This window comes from Arachis duranensis, chromosome 3 (genome assembly GCF_000817695.3).
Source record: "Arachis duranensis cultivar V14167 chromosome 3, aradu.V14167.gnm2.J7QH, whole genome shotgun sequence".
NCBI lineage: Eukaryota > Viridiplantae > Streptophyta > Magnoliopsida > Fabales > Fabaceae > Arachis > Arachis duranensis.
Window position 1 is genome coordinate 123,059,741 of NC_029774.3, and position 21,135 is coordinate 123,080,875.

At 32.7% G+C, this 21,135-nt stretch overlaps 5 protein-coding genes across 6 annotated transcripts; 2 read left to right on the forward strand and 3 right to left on the reverse strand.

Annotated features, from left to right (window-relative positions):
- The first annotated feature begins 1,035 nt into the window (after nt 1–1,035).
- LOC107480922 (protein GAMETE EXPRESSED 1-like) lies at nt 1,036–3,519 on the forward strand. Its single transcript, XM_016101120.3, has 6 exons — nt 1,036–1,602; nt 1,698–2,285; nt 2,379–2,505; nt 2,605–2,791; nt 2,867–3,014; nt 3,097–3,519. Exons 1-6 carry the CDS (start codon nt 1,121–1,123, stop codon nt 3,356–3,358), a joined length of 1,794 nt encoding a protein of 597 aa, XP_015956606.1. The 5' UTR covers nt 1,036–1,120; the 3' UTR covers nt 3,359–3,519.
- Nucleotides 3,520–3,627: 108 nt separating this feature from the next.
- LOC107480963 (uncharacterized oxidoreductase At4g09670) lies at nt 3,628–4,925 on the reverse strand. Its single transcript, XM_016101156.3, has 2 exons — nt 4,379–4,925; nt 3,628–4,290 (listed from the first exon to the last, which is right to left on the reverse strand). The coding sequence occupies exons 1-2, from the start codon at nt 4,847–4,849 to the stop codon at nt 3,796–3,798; spliced, it is 966 nt and encodes a 321-aa protein (XP_015956642.1). The 5' UTR covers nt 4,850–4,925; the 3' UTR covers nt 3,628–3,795.
- Nucleotides 4,926–9,652: 4,727 nt separating this feature from the next.
- LOC107480920 (uncharacterized) lies at nt 9,653–13,263 on the forward strand. Its single transcript, XM_016101119.3, has 10 exons — nt 9,653–10,990; nt 11,178–11,381; nt 11,457–11,567; nt 11,945–12,027; nt 12,136–12,202; nt 12,296–12,362; nt 12,446–12,585; nt 12,743–12,834; nt 12,936–13,002; nt 13,099–13,263. Exons 1-10 carry the CDS (start codon nt 9,731–9,733, stop codon nt 13,261–13,263), a joined length of 2,256 nt encoding a protein of 751 aa, XP_015956605.2. The 5' UTR covers nt 9,653–9,730.
- A 541-nt stretch (nt 13,264–13,804) lies between these two features.
- LOC107481028 (uncharacterized) lies at nt 13,805–16,172 on the reverse strand. 2 transcript variants are annotated; one of them, XM_016101233.3, is made up of 2 exons: nt 15,952–16,172; nt 13,805–15,629 (listed from the first exon to the last, which is right to left on the reverse strand). In XM_016101233.3, the coding sequence occupies exon 2, from the start codon at nt 15,616–15,618 to the stop codon at nt 14,083–14,085; it is 1,536 nt and encodes a 511-aa protein (XP_015956719.1). In that variant the 5' UTR covers nt 15,619–15,629; nt 15,952–16,172; the 3' UTR covers nt 13,805–14,082. The 2 variants fall into 2 exon arrangements, with proteins under 2 accessions (XP_015956719.1, XP_015956718.1); XM_016101232.3 differs by having other exon boundaries at nt 15,956–16,171.
- Nucleotides 16,173–18,449: 2,277 nt separating this feature from the next.
- Nucleotides 18,450–19,391, reverse strand: LOC107480919 (uncharacterized). The gene has a single exon (XM_021137020.1). The coding sequence runs from the start codon at nt 19,389–19,391 to the stop codon at nt 18,450–18,452; it is 942 nt and encodes a 313-aa protein (XP_020992679.1).
- Between the last annotated feature and the right edge of the window lie 1,744 nt (nt 19,392–21,135).

Genomic DNA, 21,135 nt, shown 5'->3' on the forward strand with positions numbered 1-21,135 from the left:
TGTAAGAGAAAGAAGATCTCTTTCATGATGTGATGTAATTAATTATTTTAATGAAATATATGAAACCAAAATCTTGAAGATATTTTTTGTTTTTTTACTGTGAATGACGAATGTGGACTTGTTAAAGCAAACAAGTATCATCACAATTAGAATTTAGAATTGACTTTATAGTATTTCCTTGAACCCCAAGTCTCTACTTTTTTAAAACGTCGCTATCTAGTAGGAGTATTTAAACTTTGGCTACAGAATTTGTTAATCTACCTAGGTAAAAAATTGTTGATCTTCCTCCTCTTCTTCTCTATTTCTCTCCGTCTCAGGTATAATAGTTAAAGTGCATATAATGCATGCCAAGGAACCCATTATTGTGATTTATGACTTTGCTTTTGTAGATTCGGGAGGAAAAAGAAACATTCATGATTGCATATAACATTTTCTAGTTCTGATTTTGCTCTAATTGGCAAAGACATCGTCTTCGTCACTCTCTTCCGTATAGTAAAAATCCAGAGAACCTTGTAACAATTGAACATGCTTTAATTGGTTACTTATAATATTTTACTACTAAATTAACTGTGAAAGCTTGATCTTTCTTTTAATGAATTATTTTGAGGTTCCAATCGGGCCAAAGAGCATTAAAAAAGGAAACAGAAACTTAGTCATTCTTGTGTCAAATAAAAACTACGGAGATTATTAAGTGTTTGTTTGGGCACTATTAAATCAATAAAAAAATCTTTTTATTTTATTGTTTAGTGTGTTTAGTAAATTTCTAATAATAAAAATGATTAATAAAAAGATACTTTTATTTTTGTAAAAGACCTTTTAAAAAAATATAGTTTAAAAAAAAAAGATTTTTTTCACATTTAAACAAATATCAAATTTAATTCAGCTTTCTTTTAGTTTCATAATTCATTTTATTTTTAGAGTAGAAACTAGAATGTATTGATATCTTGTAAAATCTGGAAACTTTTCAATGCATGGAACACAATCTTATGTATCAAACTTTATAAATTGCTAGCATGATCTCTTCTGGCTGCCAAGAATGATTAATTTGTGGTGTGTTTTGATGCAGGTGTAATCATCATCGGTTATAGACAGTGTAAAGATTTTGATAAAATCCTAAGAGATGAGTCAGAGGATTCATCTACTTGTTATCATTCTACTTTGCTTCTTGTTAAGGTGCGAGTCATGGGGTTGGTTTTCATCAGCTAATAAAGGTACTCACTCTAAAGAGGGACCTTATGACAATAACAGAGGCATCTCTAGAGGCTCTAGTGCTGAATTCTCCGTTGAGGGCTTCAACGACCGGAAGGGATTGAAGTTGGTGGAGAATGCTAGGAAGAAAATGGTTGGCACAAACACTTGTTGGCAAAGAGCTTATCAGCACCTTTTCGCAGGATGTTCCGAGATTCTGGCTTCCGAGGATAAGCGGTCTAGACTTGCTTGGCATCTCAGTGATTGCTTTCAAAGAGACTCTGGCAGGCCTTCTTTTCCGCATTGCGACGAGAAATCCTCCATGACCGTATGCCTAAGAGCCTTAGATGACATTGCTCATAAGGTCTACCTTGAATTCTACCTTGAAACCAACACTATTTGTCATCAGTTACAGTTAAGTCCACTTTGTTTTTTTCATGCCTTATATGATCTCATATTTATTTAATTTTGGTGTATAATCTAAAGTTGTATATCTTGTTTTCTTGCAGGGCGTATGCATTCAAACATGAAACAGAGAGGCTTGTGACTGAACTAAAAAGTTCAGCTCAATATGTGGAGGACAAATTAGATAGCATTGATGAGAAATCAGAACATCTATTGCAAGGATCTAAGCATATCGTGGATTCCATGAACTTCATAGATATTCACACCCAACAAGTTGCTCAAACTGCTAAGAACTTGCAAGATCATATAGGCATTGTGTTAAGGCATTCGGAGAGTGTATACGACCAGACTAAGAAGATTGAAGCCTCCCAATTGCAATTGAAAGAAGGACAAGAGGATATGAAGAGGAGTTTGGAGGATGGAGTAGCATTGCTCAAAGAATCTTACGGTTATTTGGGTCAAGAAATAGGCAAGTTAAGAGATGAAGCCATTGTGATTGAGCATGAGGTAACTAAAGTTGGAGATGCAATGGCATTAAAGATGAGTAACTTACAAAGCAAAGCTGAGGACATTGGAAACATGGCTGGGGTTTCTTTAGAAAAGCAACAACAACTTCTACATGGGCAATCTACAGCACTTGAAGGTTTGAATTCTTTATCTGAATTTCAATCCAAAGCACTAGAGGAGAGCAGGTATAGCTTAATTCTATTATAGCAATTACTAATTTGAGCTTAGGAAGCGTATTTGCAAAGATGTTGAGTTGAGTACTTCATTCTGTGATTCAGGAAAACCTTGCAGTATTTTACTGAATATGGGCATAGACAGCATGAGGAGCTGCTTCAGAAACAAGAACAGATACAAGGACTTCATGATCGTTTAATGGAAAATTCAAAATCAATATTGTCTGCTCAGGTTTGAAGCTTCTTGTAGACTATAAGTTCTAACTATTTGTTTCTGAAATCTATATTATGGATGGTTTTTCAATAAGGAATCTCTATTTTTATTTTACAGGAATCTTTTGAGTCAAAACAAGCTACCATGTTTATTGCTCTAGACAAGCTTTTTGCTTTGCAAAATGCTATGCTGGTTGAATCACGAGTGATTAAAGCTTTCTTCATTTATTCCATATCAATCTTTGTGATCTATATGTTGACTAGTACAAAGCAAACATACAATGTCAGGCCATGGCTATATATTGGTATGTATTCCAATTCTTCTAAACATTTACCTTTGATTTAAGCATAATTTACTTAGTAGTTTTGATTATTTTCAGGGCTTTGTGCTACTTTCTTTATCGAAGTAACCATTATTCGTTACACCAATGATAATATGGAGCAACAAACATGGATAATAAACACAACCCGGTTATTGTTCATGATAGCTGCCTCAGTTCATCTTCTATACGCCATTTGCACATACAGGTACATGTTCAAACACCCTAAAACATGGTTGTTCATATCTGGATTTTTTTGTCTTACACAAAGTCAATTATTAACCATGCAGGGACTATGAAATGTTAAACCATCAAATGCTACTCACTCTCATGAACAAGCTTAACAACATGCAAGCACAAAAGGGGTTGCCATGGGACATGCATACTGATTATGTTGAATGGACAGAGTGGGTAGATGCTGATTTACCCCATGACGTCAATTGCCTTGATGATTCTGACTATGTACTTCCAGAAGAAGTTGCAGAGAATTCGATCACATCGTCGACAAAGACAAAAAGTTATAATCTACGCCCACGCAACCAGTCGCGTTGATGGATAGTTTAGAAACAGAACATTTAAACTGTGCGCTAGCTGTTTTGTTCTATTAATTTGTTCCATAACTCTGAATTATGTTATAGTGTATGTGTAATTTATATTGGAGATACTACCATAAGAATTTTATAATTGTTTTTATATGAAAATGTTTTTATTATTATTAGATGATGAATTGTAAAATTTAATTTTAATATATTATAAAAGTGTTATTATTTTTAAAGTATGGCTAAACAAATAAAATATACTTTTAACACAAAAATTTTCATAAAAGATATTTTTAATATTTTCATTTGAGTAGGTGCCATTTATATTAAGTTTACAATAGCTTAAATCCCTGTATCAGAAGGATTTTATTGATTATCTATACATGGTGAGTACTGAGTACGATTGAATTTGAATAGATTATTGAAACACTTTACCGAGGCCAAGAGGGTCTACAAGGAAACGGGTTTGCAGCCGAGGTCTAACGACTTGTTGACCGCATCAACGACGAGCTGAGTCTTTCTAGTAATCTGAGGCCACTTGTTATCGGGGCCAGTGGCGACAAGGCTAGCAAACTCTTGCACCATAAGTGCTTCTTGAGGGAGCACATTGGCTACATGAACTTCCTCTGGCTTCACATTCCACCCAATGTGAAGATCAACAAACTTGGCACCAAATGTGAAGTCAAAGGAAGCAACGTGTTCCTGGTATGGGATTATGAAATCCCTAACATGCAGGGAGCCGTTGGAACCACATATGGCAAGGTCCATGGAAGTGTGAGAGAGAAAGGAGGTGGCTGGCAATTGGTATCCCTTTGCCCACAAGGAAGCACCAATGCAGTACCATGCCAGGTCACCCAACGCACCAAGCCCATCCAACTCTGCCTTCACTCTGATGTTGCTCTCCAGGAATCCAGCTCTTGTTTGCATTGTTGATGTGCTGTGAATCTTCATATTCAGATCACTCAATTATGTTAGCTTCTTTACTCATATAATATTAAACTCAATCAACTAATTCGGACAAACTCAGACTTACAAATTGAATGTTTCCAATGCTTCCAGAATGAGAAAGGGACAAAAGTTGCTTCATATGAGAGGTCCTAGGGTGATGCAGCCACATGCTCCCGTCCATGAACTGCACGCCATTCGACTCGCACGCCTCCAAGATCAGCTCTAGCTCCGCCGCATCTAGCGCAGCCGGCTTCTCCAACAGCACGTGCTTCCTCCGGGCGGCGGCCGCCACCGCCCACCGCACGTGCAGAGAAGTTGGGAGGGGCAGGTACACTGCGTCCACAGTTGGATCGTCAAGCAGCTCTTGGTAGCTGCCATATAGGGCGACGGTGTCGGGGAGGGCGTTTTGGGCGGCGAAGGTTTGGGCCTTTTGGAGGGAACGGCTGGCAACGGCACAAAGTGTGGCGTTGGGTGCTAAGGCAATGGCTCGAGCCACTTTTCTTGCGATGTGGGCGCAGCCCATGATGGCGAAACGCACCGTTTCAGGTTTGGCCATTGTTTTCAGCGTGGAGTCTGGTTTTTGAGTAGTAAACTAGTTTCAAACGAGCAGCCTGCATAGTGTGGCTTCTAAAGTAGTTGATTGTTGTGGATAGGATAGTACGAGCCTCTCGTGTCGTGTCGTTTGTTGACTGGCAAAGCTAGGATGCCATCGCTATGCCACAAAATATTCTTCATTTTACAAAATTTTAAAAAGTTGCTATTGCTATTCTTTAAGGGGGAAAAAAATTAATACCATTAGATTTTATTATTTTTTTATTATTAATTTATTTTTTTAGTTTAACAATTAACAATATATTTTTAGTCTATATTTTTAAATATTAATAATAAATTATGATAATTTTTAATATTTTTCTAAAATCAATTCTATAGTATCTATAATTTTTTTGGTTTAAATTACTTAAATATATATGTTAAGGGATTAAATTCATTTTTTTGTAAAATTAAAACATATATAATTTTTGGACATCATAGAACTCATTATATCTATATCAGTCCAGCTATATATTTAAGTTTTTTTGACAATTAAGTCCAATTAAGTTAGCCCAAACTCAATAAAAATTATTTTTATTACATCAGCGTGTACACATCCGCTTCACTAATACATACATATCCTTCTTCGTCTCCACGTTCCTTTTTTTCACTATTCCTTTTTCTTCATATTATTCCTTCTTCTTTGCATTCTTTCTTCTTCTTAACGTGTTTTCTCTCAATCGTTGTTCTTTTCCTCCTTAGTTTAATTGAGGTTCATATGGATTTAGAAATGAATTCGATGTGTTTTTATTAATGATTGAGTCTTTTAATTGCTTGTTCAAAATTAAACTAATTTCAATTCATTTGTTTGTTAATTGAGGTTCACCTGATGCTGCAAGTATTGACCAAATTTTTTATTCCTTAAGTAATTTTAGTTTATTTCTTAGTTTAATTGAGATTCATTTGAATCCAAAAATACTTGTTCCAAACTGAACTAATTTCGATTCATTTGTGTGTTAATTGAGGTTCACTTGATGCTATTGTTTAGTATTGACCGGATGTATTTTGTTGATGGTTGAATCTATAGTTATTAAAACCGGATCGGACTGGCCGGTTCGACCGAAAAATTAGTAAACCGAATCCAATCCCGGTCCAATCCGAAGTTAGGACCGCTTAAGGTAGAGAACTGGTATGAACCGATCAAATCCGAAATGAACCGGCAAAAACTGGTCTAATCCTGTGATAATCGGACTGGACCGAACCGCTCGAATTGAAGGCGAATCTATGATGCACCAGCATTCTGCAGGTCCACCGTGCTTTGTGTACTCCAGCACTGCCAAGTGTCAAAGCTGGTGAGTTTTGGAAAATTTATCCAAAACGCTTCACATCATAGTTATCAGAACCGAACCGGTAATTGACACAGTCATGCGACTGGGTCACTGGTTCAACTGATGAGTCACTGATTTACTCGGTTGACTCGATCGTAATTAAATAAAAATATAAAATTATAACAATAAAAATAAAAATAAAAAATTAAATGCATGTTTTCAAAAAATATATTAATGATTAATCAAATATTAATTTTTAGATATAATTTATGGTGCAAAAACAGATAATAAATTAGTCACTAATACAAAATACTTTCTCAATTTAAACGAACGAGATAAAATAAAAGATAACATAACCAATATCAATATATTAATATGTTTGTATATTAGGTATTATTACTTATTTGGTATCTATGTAAATCCATGCTTAAAAGGATAAAAAATAAATAAAAAATCATTCATAGTTTATTATATATTTAGTTATTGTCACATATATTCGAATCTTCCGGCCGATTTTTAATAGATTTGACCACCGTTGACCAATTTAATAACATGTTCAGTTTAATTCGCTAACCGAACCAACTAGACCATCGATTCAATTACATGTTCCATTCACATGGGGTTCGAACCCCTTCCCCAAAGAATGCAATAAGGATTGTTGACCACCTAAGATGTAATGTTTTTTACCAATAAATATACAAATTATAATGCATATAGCAATCTTTGAATTTACTTATATTTAATTTATTTTTATTTTAAAGTCATTCATTTTTAAATCAGTTATATTTTATTTAATAATAGATTTTATTAAATATATACAAATTAAAAATATAAACAAAAAAATTTATTAATTACAATTTATTTTTTTAATAAATACTTGTAATATATGAAAATCGTTAGATGATATTTAGTCAAAACTTGTAAAATTATCTAATGGTTCTTAAATATCAACTTCATATGAAAACAACTGTATGTGAATTTTTATTTATAATAATATAATAATAAAATAAATATAAACTAATTAATAAAGTTTAAAATTTAAAAATTATAATTATTTAATTATGTCGGGTTAACCAGTTCGACCAGTGATCTACCGATTGAACCAGTGATCCAGTAACTTGACCGGTTCGATCACCGATTCGGTTCTAACAACTATAGTTGAATCTTTTTGACTATTTGTTTAAAACTGAACTAATTTCGATTTATTTGTGTATTAGTTGAGGTTCACTTGATATTGTTGTTAAGTATTGACCAAGTTTTTTATTTCTTGAGTAATTTTGGTTCATTTCTTAGTTTATTTGAGGTTCATTTGGATCCAAAAATGGATTCAATGTGTGTTTTGTTGATGATTGAGTCTTTTTGACTATTTGTTCAAAACTGAACTAATTGAATGAAATGGAGTAGAATCTAATGCAATTGAATAAAGTGATAATAAATAATTTCATTCTTTGCTAAAAAATTTGGCCAATACTTATCAGCAGCATCAATTGGACCTCAATTAACACATAAATGAACCGAAATTAGTTCAGTTTTGAACAAATAGTAAAAAAGACTCAATCATCAACAAAACACACATCGAAATTCATTTTTGAATCCAAATGAACCTCAATTAAACTAAAAAATGAATTGAAATTATTTAAGGAATAAAAAAGTTAGTCAATACTTATCAGCAACATCAAATAAACATCAATAAACACAAATGAACGAAAATAAACTAAAAAATGAACCAAAATTATTTAATGATGGCAGAGAATGTAAAGGAGAAATTGGAGAAGAAGGCACATGAATTAAAAAGTGGTTATGATGACTTAATTAGACTTAATTAAATATTTTACTTGAATGTAAAGATTTATTTATATCTACGAATAGATGCTAGTTAAATGTTCACCAAGTGCTTTTTACCTATAATTTTTTATAAGTATGTTACTTTTGTTACATAAAAAAATAATTATTATCAGTCTAAATTATATATTAATTAAAATATAAAATATATTAAATAATACTAACTATGTTATTGTCGAACAATTCGTTTATCAAATTATAATTTTATATATAGATGTATATATTTTATATGAATTTAATTTTGATGCACTGTTAGTATAAAATAGTTTTATATATGTAATTAATTATATAATATCACGTCAGTAAAAATAACTACTTTTTATATTAACCGCACAAATGATTATCTAAAAGAACGAATGTGATTGTATAAACATAGTATAAAATCAATTATTTATAGTTTAGAAGTTAAATGTTATGTATAAATAATTTTTATAGGCTAAAACTACTATATCCATTTTTAGATTTTATACTAGAAAATTAATTTAGGTAATACACTTAACCTATTTTTATAGACTGATTGGTTTTTTTGCTATCATTTAGAATATGTGGTTAGAAAGGAATGGCATGATTTTTATGAATCAAAAAACATGCGTTGCAAAAATTATTACCAAGTCGATTAGGAGTTACAAAGAATGAGTTGGCTTTGTTTCATCTAGTTATTGATGGCAATGTCAAAAATAACTATGATTTTTTGTTTAATATTTGTATTGTAACTCTAGACTTTCTAAATGCTCTACCTTACTGTATTAAACTTTTTATTTAAAAAAAAAACACTTAACCTAGTTTGATTTTATAACTTTGATAATATATAAGTATAGATATAAAAAATAACAGACTATGGAAGTAACCTGGTAATATACAAGTATAAACATAAAAAAGAATAAAGAATTAAAATAGTTAGCAATTATAAAATGGGGGATGTTCTCATTAAAATGCATAAAATGTCTTTTGTAAAGACGTTTATGTGTCGCATTATCATTGGATATATTAATTATTTTTTAATTTTTTAAAAAATTAGAATAAAACTAATTTTTTTATAATAATAACAAATTAGAATAAAATTGATTTTTTTATAACAATAACAATAAATCTAAAAATTTAGAGATATATTTATTTTTTTATCAAAGAATTTAAAGATATTCGGTTTAGATTGTATAATACGATCGGATCAAATTGAATCTAATAATTATAATACAGACAATTGAGTTTATTATTGTTACTATAATAAATCGATTTTCTTTTAATTTATTAAAAAATAAATTATTAACATAACACATGTAAACGTCTTTAAAAAAATAAATTTTAATGTTTGTATTAAAGTGATCTCCTTATAAAATACATATAGATAGAGATAGAAGACATACGTAAACGTGTATACACTGATTAAATATTGAGTTGTAACAAAAAAATGATATTAATCCAATGTAAAGAAACTTATGATCGTATTAGATTAGATAAAAAAATAAACAATATTTTATGAAACATTTGTGTTAAAAAATAAAAAAGTATATAAAAAATTGATGAAACATGTGTGTTAAAAAATAGTAGGATGAAATTGGGGCCAAAAATGAGTGTGGCTGAAGCCAATGCATGATATGAAAGGCACGAAGAAGTTTATGATTTGTTCCGTTTTAGCATCATGAGAATCACGCCTGCCACTCCTAGCTACCATCTAATTCTGATGATTAACAGAAAGAATCCCACGGCGCCGCCATATCACTGATTACATTCACTCTATGAGTACAGTCAACACATTCAAAGAAATCATGGAGTCGGATAAAGAATTCCCAACCGAACTGCAATCCATAACCTTCCAGATCCTTAGCTCCAACGACACCGCACATATGGAAGCTATCTTCTACAATCTCTTCTCTCCCGAACCTAAACCCAAACCTCACTCCGAAGCACTCGCCTTCCTCCAATGCTCCAAGAAACACCACCCGGATCTCCTCTTCATCAAGCTCTTCTTCCTCCTCCGATGCGGCGCCACCCCGCTCACGCGCGCCAACTCCGCACGCGCCCTCCACCTCCTCAGCCAACCGGACATCTGGCCCAAACTCAAGCCCATCGCCCAGGCCAGCCTCAAGGTCCACTTCACAGCCTACCTCAAGGAAGAAACCTCCCTGCACGTCCTCAGGCTCGTTGCACCCGTCCTCGCCGAAACCCTTTCCATTATATATAAAGACCACCAACAACAATGGCCTGAGCTTCTTGACTTATTAGTGTCGTTTACTGCCTCAAACGACGACAAGTCCCGCGAAACGGCGCTCTTGGTTTTCGCCAATTTGCGCAAAGACTGCCGTTTACGCGTTTCCGATGCGCTCCGCGGGGCAGTTCCCGTGCTCCGCACCTCGTTTATGGAATCGCTGGGATCATCCAACGCTGACATTCAGGTGGCGGCTTTCGGCACCGTGGTGAGCCTCGTCCGTTTGTTCTCCGATCCATGCGTGTTCCACGAGCTCCTCCGCGCTATGATGGTGGCAGCTTTCGCTCTCCTGCATGGCTCCGACGGGAGCTATTTTCGGCGCGCTTTCGCGGAGATGGTGAGGCTAGTGATGGAGGAACCGTCCCCACTGAAGCCTTATGCGAGCGACATGGTACTCGACGTGCTCCAGATCGTGGAGAGCGACGCAGGTTTGAGCATCGAGACGCAGCAAGCTGCGTTCGAGCTGGTGATGGCGATGACGGAGGTGGAGGATTATGCGACGGTGCTGAAGAGCCATAACCACCAGACTCTGGTCAGGGTTTTCATGATCCCGATGAAGATGCTGATGTTCGTTGAGGACGAAGATGATAAAAAAGAGAAAGACGGGTGTGGTGTGTACAAAGTTGGATTGAAGTGGTTGAATCGGCTTTGCGTGACGGTTGGAGGGGACATAGTTGTGAACATTGGCTGTCATATTTTAAACATTTTCTTGGATTCACCGTACTGGAAGAAGCGCCATGCAGGGATTGCTTTGCTCAGTGTGCTTTCAAAAGATTTCTCAGACGAAATGGTGATCTCATCTACTCTCTCTCTTCTTCTTTATTTACATAACTGTAACAAACTTTTTCTTTTTCTTTTTATTTAAAACAAGTTCTGCTAGGATTGCAGTTAGGGTTATGTTACAGTGAGAGAAGAACTGAACTGGTCCTTATTATGGTCAAGGTTTGAAAATTTATTTGTTGTGCGTGCATACATAGGTGATGAGAGAAAATTTTCTAATGGAAGTTGTAGCAAAATTTTTCAAGTCATTCCAAGATTGCCATGATCGAGTTCGGTTGGCAGCTTTTAGCTTTATGCAGATGCCTACAAACTTTGTCCAAGCGATGCATGTCCTCTATCATCATAGGCTTATGCATGCCTTTGCCGCTGCACTTGACACTACCCAGAACTATAAAGTCAAGGTATATAGGTAGTGTATGCCGTCTTTATTTGATGTGTATGCAAGTTGATATCTTATATTTATGTTGCTTTTCTAGGAACATACAGCATCGGCAATGCTATTTTTTCTAAAGACTACTCTTCCAGACAGCTTAACATTGTACAAGAATGCAGATGTTATAACAAACAAATTTTTGTCAATACTTAAGGTAAAAATTATTATCTTACAGTAAGCTGCATTTCAGTTTATTATTCATGGCATTTTTTTTTTTGTCTTATTTTCTTTTTTAATTTGTTGCTGAGGCTCGTGAGAATTAATGTTTATGTGATTCAATATCACTCTATTTTGACTTTTAACTATTATTATGATTTGAACGGTCAGAGACCTTGGATCGGTTCAATAGTATATACCTCAGTTTTGTTAGTTATGTAATGAGCTATGTGTAAAAATGAGTTTGTCTTGTGATTTTTTATATAAAAATCTGAATGATTGGACATGCATATATGTAGTTATGGCTTTTATATATGAATCTCCATGATATATGGTCCTCTTCTACTTTGGTGTTTCTCAGCCATGTGCTTGCAGGGTAAAGAAGGTGCTAAGCTTAGAAGTATTGCTCTGGTAACTCTCAACATAATTGCACAGCAGTGTCATGAACTAGCTCACAAGTGCGTGCTGCTGTTCCATTTCTTTTCTTTCTTGTCTTTCCTGTTAACACATGTATCACTCTTATAAAGATGATAGCATTATGAGAAATTTCTTCATGTTCTTGTCAGGTATTGTGCGAGTTATCTTCCAATCTTACTAGAAGAATGTCAGGACAATAATTCTGAAATCAAAGAGGTTTTATTTCCTCATGTTTGTTTTCATTGGTATTACACTTGTTAATTGTCATGGATATATGCTCAAATTCTTTTGTCTCTCAATATTTTTCAGGAAGCAACACGTGGAATTCGAATATGTGCAGAACTTGGAACACCTCATTTAAAGCCTCTTGTCAATAGTACCCTGTTTGTTCCATAATTCCTGCTATTCGTTGTTGATAAGTTCAGAACTAAGATTTGTGTTCTGTCCTTCAATTTGTAGGGATACTGTCATATCTCAGTAGTGTTTTGATCAAAGAACCAAATCATTCAATTTCGGAGAATGCAAAAGTATATGATATAGCAGTTTCTGTTCTAGGAAGAATTTGTGAGTTCCATCGTGACACCATTGATGGCTCAAAGGTGATAGTTTCCTTCTACATTCTGGAGTTATCTAATCGTTAGGATTTAACTCTTTTAGTCCGTTCAATTCGAATATCTACTAAAATTAAATAACAGTTCAAAATCCGAACTAACTGTTGATTTCAAGATGGCACTTACAAAATGATGATGTATACAGATTGTTCCTGCCTGGTTAAGTTGCTTGCCACTTAAAAATGATTTGATTGAGGCCAAACTCATGCATGAACAGCTTTGCTTAATGGTTAAAAGGTTGGAAGTTTAGTCCTTGAGATTGATCTTTTCGAATGATTAGTTTCAAAATACATGAAGCGTCAGTTTCCATTAATGGAGTGTTTTCCATAACTTTTCAGACTAGATAAGGATCTTTCAGGAGCTGGTAACCAAAACCTTCTCAAGGTTCTCGTAGTGTTCCTTGAGGTGAGTTACTCGCATTCATTTGACCGATTGAATATTGATCACAATAGTATACGACTATACGTTCCTTTTATAAATTGTATAATAATTCTATTACAGGTTATTGATAACGGTGACAAACTAGGTTCACCTCAAACAATAACGCAGATGAACAATTTGTTGAGGCAGCTTGGACGGAACATTCCTCGTACGGCGATTAATAAAGTTTTGTTTTCTTTAAATGACCGGCAACGGGAACTGTTGTTGCCTTTCCTAGCGTCCTAGTATGCAGTAATGTAGTATCTCAATCATTTTAGCTTTTCTGATGGAAGGAAATAAAAAAAAAGAAAAGAAAATGTATAGCTGATTGAATTGAATAGGGTCACTTGTTAAATTCATAGGACTCTATCTTATGTGAAGCCCTCCCGAAAGGGTTTCTGAATAAAATTGTTGGTTTCATGCTAAACAAAATCATGTTCTTCTCATGTAAAACAAAATCACTACCATTATAATCTTTGTTTAAAATGTTTATTTAACTAGTAAATTAGTGAAATACATGCGAGAGCTACTAACAGGTAACGAACAAAACACAATTTACTTTGAAGTATATCAGAGAAACATACAACAGTACAAATCTAATCCAGTATCAAAACTGCATAATTTCCCCTCCTCCTTTGCAACTCCGACATAACCAACTAGCAGTGACAACCACCAACTCTTAAATCAAAATCTTAATAGATAACAGAGCAAGAAAGGATAACAGAAAGAGATTAGCTCGTTAAAGAAGCAATGACCAGCCAACCCTCAATATGCAAGCTACGTTAGATTTTCTTCTAAGAAATCTTGGATTTGTATTCATATTCAGGTACTTGAAAGGTTATAATACCCTTGACCATTGCTGGTACTTCCCCTAGTAAGTTTGGCAAAAAAGTGTTTTATAAAACCTATTTATATAGTGCAAAATGAACACGTTCACATGCTTTTCGAAATCATAACAGTAACATAGATTACATGTGAACTTAGAAAGATGACTGCGAAATTCACTTGAACATTACATAACGTGAGCAATAAAAAGAAAACGATTTTACTTCAAAATACTTGGTTTTACTCTTCCATATCCTCGTCCCCATCCTCGTCCTCACTCAGATCAAGATCAGCCAACAACTCATCTAGTGGAACTGAAGGCACCTCTTCCCCATCTGTCACTGATGCCATCTCTGATTGTTGATACTCTTTATTACGATACAATGATAAATTGAACCTCAGTTCAGGGTTTTCTTCTATATCCTTTAAGAACTGTTCATAATCTGAGGTCTTCTTGTCTTGTTCAATTCTACCCTTATCATCAACTTCCATGCTAAGTGATTTAAGCTTCCATGAACGAGGCTTGGAGCGTTTCTTCTGGCGCTTCTCTTCATAACTCTTCTTTACTAAAACTGCTTCGGGAAGGACAAGTCCTCTGTACTTGTCCAGTTCAATATCATTAGTGTTAGCCCCATACAGGTCATACCCAAGAGCATAATCACCAGGACTCAAAATATGACCCAAATGAGTCTTGATGGAAAATATCGTGTCATTCTTCCCAAAATCTGACACACGGGCCACTTGAGCCTCCGCCAAAACATATTTAGTACCAGCAATATATACCTCAGCAGAACGAATAACTTCCACATCTAGCACAATATATTCCACCAGCTCTCGGCTAGTAAGCAGAGACTTAAAGGATGCCCTCCAGTACTGATCAGCATCCAAGAAGCAATGTCTCAGGGTAAATGGATCAAGCAGAGCAATGCTGCTGCTAACCTTGGTACAAATCACAAGGGGACCAAGGTTTCCCAAACTAACAGCAACTTTTGGTGGCAGACATATTAAATCCTCGCGGCAAATAGGGGGGATTTCAACAGAAAATGTATATTTGTAGTTGTAGTTATTACTCTTAGGATCATGGGATACAAGTTGCTTATCATGACGGCCTTTCACAGGAGCAACTTTCCCCAGAAATTCCACAAATTTGACACCATGACTCCGATTAGAGAAAAAGAAGTCAATTCCCTGATCTGTCTCTTTGATTCTTATAGCACTGGCAGCGGCATCATGTTTCAGAATCAGCTGCTCCAAATAAAAGAAAGTACGCCTATGAGAAACATGCTGTCGGAGTTGCACGGCGGCGACCCACTGGTCAGGGTTAGCCTGGATCCTGGAGCAAGGTTCACACATTTGATCCCGTTGAATATACTCGACAGGATAAGACTGTTCAAGGATTACTCCATTCAGAATCTCCTTCTGAACCTTAACCTTGACTTTGATCCTCTTGGAGTGGGGCTCAGTCCAAATAAACTCAGCATGTACCATCCTCGCTTTATTAGAATTCAAATTCTTCTGCAACTTCTTCAAGCAAAATGTTAGCAGCTCCTTCGATTCTAACTGTAGCTTGATCCAATTTCTTGGCGGCTGAAGGTAGCTATCACATTCAGGGCAATGCTTGAGCTCAAGACGCTTCAGTAGACCCTCAGTGATATTATTTTCTGAGCTTAAACACTTGACACACATGTTGGCAGCATTTGGTTGCATTTGAATTCCACATTTGCAACACAGAACACTGCCAATTGTATGATGAACCGTGAACATACCATTTTCCATCCTTGAAGGACCTACAATTGTGAAACTTAGAACGCATGAGCATGGAATCATGAACTAAAATAAAATAAAATAAAAAACTCAACTCGTACAATCATAAGAAAATTTTAAAAAAATAGAAACACTAATATCGAACAATTGATGCGTATATAGCTATATAAAACTGAACACTGGACGTAATTCCATACTATTCAACGACTGATTCAAGTATTAAAAAAAAAAGACTCAATTGTAATGGATTTGTAATAAATCAGCTAAGAAATTTATGATGATGAACACTACAGAACAGGCCGAAAAGAAAGAGAGACAGATTTAATGGAAAAATTAGTATCATACTTACGGTGAACGATCTACGCGATGCAGAGACAGAGGCGGCAGCGTCTTCAGAAGACCGACTACAAGCACAGCAATATAGATAGGTTTCCAGGTGAGGCGGAGGGACTGCGGCGGCGATGGTGTTATAAGGACAATGGAGAATTTCGTTTGGGATTTTCCTTCTTTCGGATTACCTATTTTTGTTTTCTCTCTTTCAGTTAAACGTGGACTGAGAAATACACAGCCCAAATAAAACCGTGGCCCAAGTGTGCTCCTCCAACTTAATATAGGGTCCATAATGATATTCAATGTCGTTCTCAGCCCCAAAGAGAAAAACTAAAAACCAAATTGGATTAGTCGAGTCAGTCGTTTGTTCATGCAAGTGTGGGAGTTTTAATCTCGTCTTAAATCCGCGATGTATTAATATATATATATAAGGTGGGATCCACTCTTTCACCTTTTATCTTTTAGATAAATTAGGCACAAGTTTTATAGATATTATAGAATTTATCTATTCTCCATCTATTTATTCAATTATATCAGTTATTTTAATTTATTAATTTACAAAAGACATAGTAAAATAAACGATTTGTTACTTGTTTTGATTGAATGCAATAAATACATATTACTTTAATGAATAAAATGATCGTCTTCTGTATAGAACAATGAATTTATAAATATAATGATTTGGTCTAATTTTGTCTAATTCATATTAAACTAAAAAGTTCTATTATTTTTCATTTTAATAATTTATTCAAATATTTAAATAAAATATTTTTTTATTTGTAATTATTTCTGTTAGACTTAATTCAAATTGTTTTATTTTTGTCTATAATTTAAGTTAATTAAATTATCACCACTAATTTGTCATAGTTTAGATTAATCAAATGGTATATTTCTCAAGTCACCAAAAAAAAATGGTATATTTCTCCCGTTTGTGTTTCTTAAATTGATTATTTGATGTGATATATGTTATAAATAATGTGGATCAAATGAACGAATGTAGAATAATTTATTGCAATAACTATACTAGTAAAAATGTATTTTTTTCAACATATTATTATTATTATTATTATTATTATTATTATTATTATTATTATTATTATTATTATGATGCTTGAAACATATCATAAAGTTATATTTAATTTCGAATTCTTAATCTAATTTCAATTATTGAAATTAGTATATGTTGAATATTTTGTGCTTAAAAATAGAATTATGAGGAGAAGTATATTAAATGATGATTAAGAAACTAATCAAACTATTTTCTTAAATAAATATTCTTATTCATATGGTTATTAGCTTATGTATGTAAAAATAAATATTGTTATGGATAATATAAGAGTTTTGTTTAACTTTTTTTTTCTCTATCAAATATAAGATTGGTTAATTGAATAATTATTTGTTAGCTTTATTATTATTTTTCTTTGACTTATCAGTCTGAAAAAACGATAATACAAATTTCAACATATATAAAAATGTGCAATATATTAATGTAATTTAAAAAATCATGTGTCAAAAAATTAATTGAGATAAATATTAATTATTTTTAATACGTTTGGGCCAACTTGGTTATATAGTTACATGGATGTGTAGCAGGCTCGTTATTTTTTATATTTTTAACATTAAAAATTCTTAAACTTTAATTTTAGTTATAATTTTATAAAATATTTATAGTGATAAACTGATCATTATTATATATTATTTATTAATTTTTTAATAGCAAATTTCATATATATATTAGTTTTTTACCTGTAATATTATTATGGGAATATAAATCTTTTAAAATGATGTCAGTTCTGGTATTATAAATTACTAGTGTTAAACCCGTGCGATGCACGGGCTTATATTTAAATTTGATAAGTTAAATTAAAAATAATATTTTATAATCATATATTTTTTAAATTTAGTATAACACTATCATCATCGTTATATAATAAACGTGTTAAATATGTTGTTTTATCTTTATTCAAAGTAAAATATGAATAAAAGAGTTTGAAGTTTATAATATTCTTGAACCATAAGGAGGGAGATAAAAAAATAAGAACATATATAACTGTAATAATAGCATGTTAATTTTACCCTAAATTTTATATCAAAAAGCTAATAAAAATTTATCGACAACCTAGTATTTTACTAACTTCATTACAACCTTGTTACACATTTCATTTCAAATTTGAAAAAAGAGTTATAGATAAATTAGTTATATTTATAGTAAAGATTTGTACAAAAGTGTAAACCATAACATGCTATTAAAATGAAAATAATATTATTCTTACCTAAATATTATTAAAAACCTCTTTGAACACGACATTTGTTGTTGATGACTTTGGATTGCCGTCTTCGTTTAGAATTAAAACCCTGAGACCACTGCGACTCTTAACTCTTGACAAAGCAACATAAAGTTGTCCATAGGTGAACACTGATTTTGGCAAATAAAGTCGTACATGTGATAATGATTGACCCTGACTCATGTTAATGGGTATTGCAAAGCATACTGTTAATGAAAATTGTCTCCGTTAGAACTTAAATGGCAATCCTGAATCTGAAGGGATCAAGTTCATTCTTGGAATGTACACTTTATCTCTAATATTTCTACCGGTCACTACCGTCGCTCCAATTACGTTGCTGCCAAGTTTGTTAACTATTAATCTTGTCCCGTTGCATAAACCTGAAGTCTGGTCTATGTTTTGCAGTAGCATTACAGCGACTCCTGCCTTCAAAGTCAACTTGTGATTGAGTAGTCCCGAATATTTGATGTCATTTAGAAACTCTGGTGTGAACCACTCATGTTTTACATCTTCATTCTCATCAGCTTGACATGTTGTGTCAGAGCTCAAATACTCCTTTTCCATCCCTGAAAAGATTGTCAAGACAAAATCGTTTACCTTCTCGACACTCTTAAGTGTGGGTGCAAGAATTGCTCTACTCTGAAAATACATGTAATCTGACATGTTTTGCAACAAATTTGGATATGCAAAGTCTACCAAATGAGAGAGAGGATCATCAGTAGTTGTAATCAATAGATCATCTGGAATTTCAACTTCTGATTCATCACCAACAACAGAGCCAATATTTCCATTTCCAACATCAAGTATCCAATTAGTAAATATTTTCATTTCACCTTCGTCTTGATCCGAAGAAGACATTAGAAGTCTCATATTCGTATGCAGTTTCAGAACCTTACAAAATAACCACAGATGGGATGAGTTAATAGCGGATGCTAATATATCGTGTCTACTTCCTTTCGGAATCACCGGAAGTATCTGTCTGAAATCACTTCCTAGAACAACAATCTTACCACTAAATGGTTGATGTGTCTTATGTTGATCGGTAACTGACATAAGATTCCTGAGCGTCCGATCAAGTGCTTCAAAACGGCAGTTGTACCTTCCCTCGCATACAACATATTGAGAACTCAAAATTGGATCCTTTTTTGGACTTCTCTGATCTCTCCTCATACCACATCATGGCGTCGCAATGCCGACAAAAAATTCTGGGTCACCAATATCTATCACATCTAATAATCACCAAGATAATAAATTGTTTTAGTTATATCTACAACAATACTTTATATAAAAATATATCTTTCTTTCACCATGTTAAGTATAAAAATAATATTTATAAAAGATTACCGAAGAATGCAATTTATAGATTAAAAAGATGAGATCATATAATACAATTTCATTGTGCCAACCTCAAGATTTAAGTTTTACAATAAATCAATGTTCAAATACAAAAATTATAATATATAACTATATCTTAGTTTGAATTTTAAAACTTGAACACTAAACGATAATTTTTTGTTTATAAAAAGCATAACAATAGTAAATAATAAAGTGATGATATTGCTACTTTTTAAATTACCTGTATTTTCAGCAACATCGAATATGGCTGGGTATTAAATGTGCACAGAATCATCTAAAATAGTCGTATTTTCAGTAATATCCTCAACTTCTTGAAAAAATTTTGAAAGATTTGTAGTCAATTTCTTCAAAAATGTTTCTCTTTGTATCAGGTGTCTTTTTTTTTCAGCTATGTACACTTCTTCTAATTCTTTAGTATCTAAATTTGAATTAAATGTACTTGCTCCTGTAATCATTAGAGATAATACATCAAGTACTTTATATTATAAAAAAAGAAAAATGAATATATGTTAAATGTTTGAATCAGCTGAATTATGAATATATATTATGAAGGTATTATTAAAGATAAAAGAAGTAAAATTTTAGTTTTGTGATAATTACAATCTATCATGCTTGTCTTACCATGTCTCTTTTGAAGTAGCATAGTCTTCCTATTCAATCTTACATTCCTTTGCAATCTAATTCGATTTGTGTATTCCAGTGAATCTATAATAATTATTTAGCATATACCAATGATTATTTTTAATAGACCAATTAAAAAGTTAAATGTTTGGTCTTTAAGTAATAAAAATATATTAACATAGTAACTGGTAAATATTATTTAATATTTGTTGAAGATGTTGTTGACTTGTCTGATGACATAGACTATTATATGCTTTATGTGTGATACCCGAATTACTTCATGGACTATTCATAAACAGTATTAACTTTATTATACTTTTTTCTAAAATTTAAACAGTATTACATTTTTTTTAAATAGTATAAATAATTTCACATCTTAATAAGATTGATAATTCTATTTATTTTATTATAATCCTTTGTAATTAGCATAGTAACTTATAAATTATATAAATTTTTAAAAAATATTCTCAAATCCAATTTCTTACGTAAAAATTCTCAAACCCAATTGCTTACGTAAAAATTCAAAAAAAAAGTATATTTGAATTTAAATTTAAAATTCTAAACATAATACTTTAATTAAAAATTATAATTAGATTTTTTTTAAATAAGTACACATTAAAAATTAATAACTAACTTAATTGTATCAACAATAATTTAAAGAAGAAATTTATAATTTATGACATTAAATATTAAATTAAAAATTATCAGAATATCAACGGTGAGAATCAAATTAAAAATAAAACCACAAGTAATAACCAAATAACTTCAATTTATATTTAAAAAAATTCTAAATTCCAAACATAAAAATCGAAAAGAACCAAAAAAAAAAATAACAACTCAAGAAAAGACAATGTTTCCACCAAAACAAACATATGCTTGGCATTATTCTATTAGATAGACCCTAAAAGAAATTCCAAAACATGTGCATCCAAATTCT

Excerpts from the sequence above, each read along its gene's own strand:
- LOC107480922 (XM_016101120.3), top strand. The coding sequence starts at position 1,121 with ATGAGTCAGAGGATTCATCTACTTGTTATCATTCTACTTTGCTTCTTG. Across the intron at positions 1,603-1,697 it reads ACTATTTGTCATCAGTTACA|GGCGTATGCATTCAAACATG; the intron begins GTTAAGTCCACT and ends GTTTTCTTGCAG. Across the intron at positions 2,506-2,604 it reads AATCAATATTGTCTGCTCAG|GAATCTTTTGAGTCAAAACA; the intron begins GTTTGAAGCTTC and ends TTTATTTTACAG.
- LOC107480963 (XM_016101156.3), bottom strand. The coding sequence starts at position 4,849 with ATGGCCAAACCTGAAACGGTGCGTTTCGCCATCATGGGCTGCGCCCAC. Across the intron at positions 4,291-4,378 it reads GCATTGGAAACATTCAATTT|ATTCACAGCACATCAACAAT; the intron begins GTAAGTCTGAGT and ends CTGAATATGAAG.
- LOC107480920 (XM_016101119.3), top strand. The coding sequence starts at position 9,731 with ATGAGTACAGTCAACACATTCAAAGAAATCATGGAGTCGGATAAAGAA. Across the intron at positions 11,382-11,456 it reads CCCAGAACTATAAAGTCAAG|GAACATACAGCATCGGCAAT; the intron begins GTATATAGGTAG and ends TTGCTTTTCTAG. Across the intron at positions 13,003-13,098 it reads TTCTCGTAGTGTTCCTTGAG|GTTATTGATAACGGTGACAA; the intron begins GTGAGTTACTCG and ends ATTCTATTACAG.
- LOC107481028 (XM_016101233.3), bottom strand. The coding sequence starts at position 15,618 with ATGGAAAATGGTATGTTCACGGTTCATCATACAATTGGCAGTGTTCTG.
- LOC107480919 (XM_021137020.1), bottom strand. The coding sequence starts at position 19,391 with ATGAGGAGAGATCAGAGAAGTCCAAAAAAGGATCCAATTTTGAGTTCT.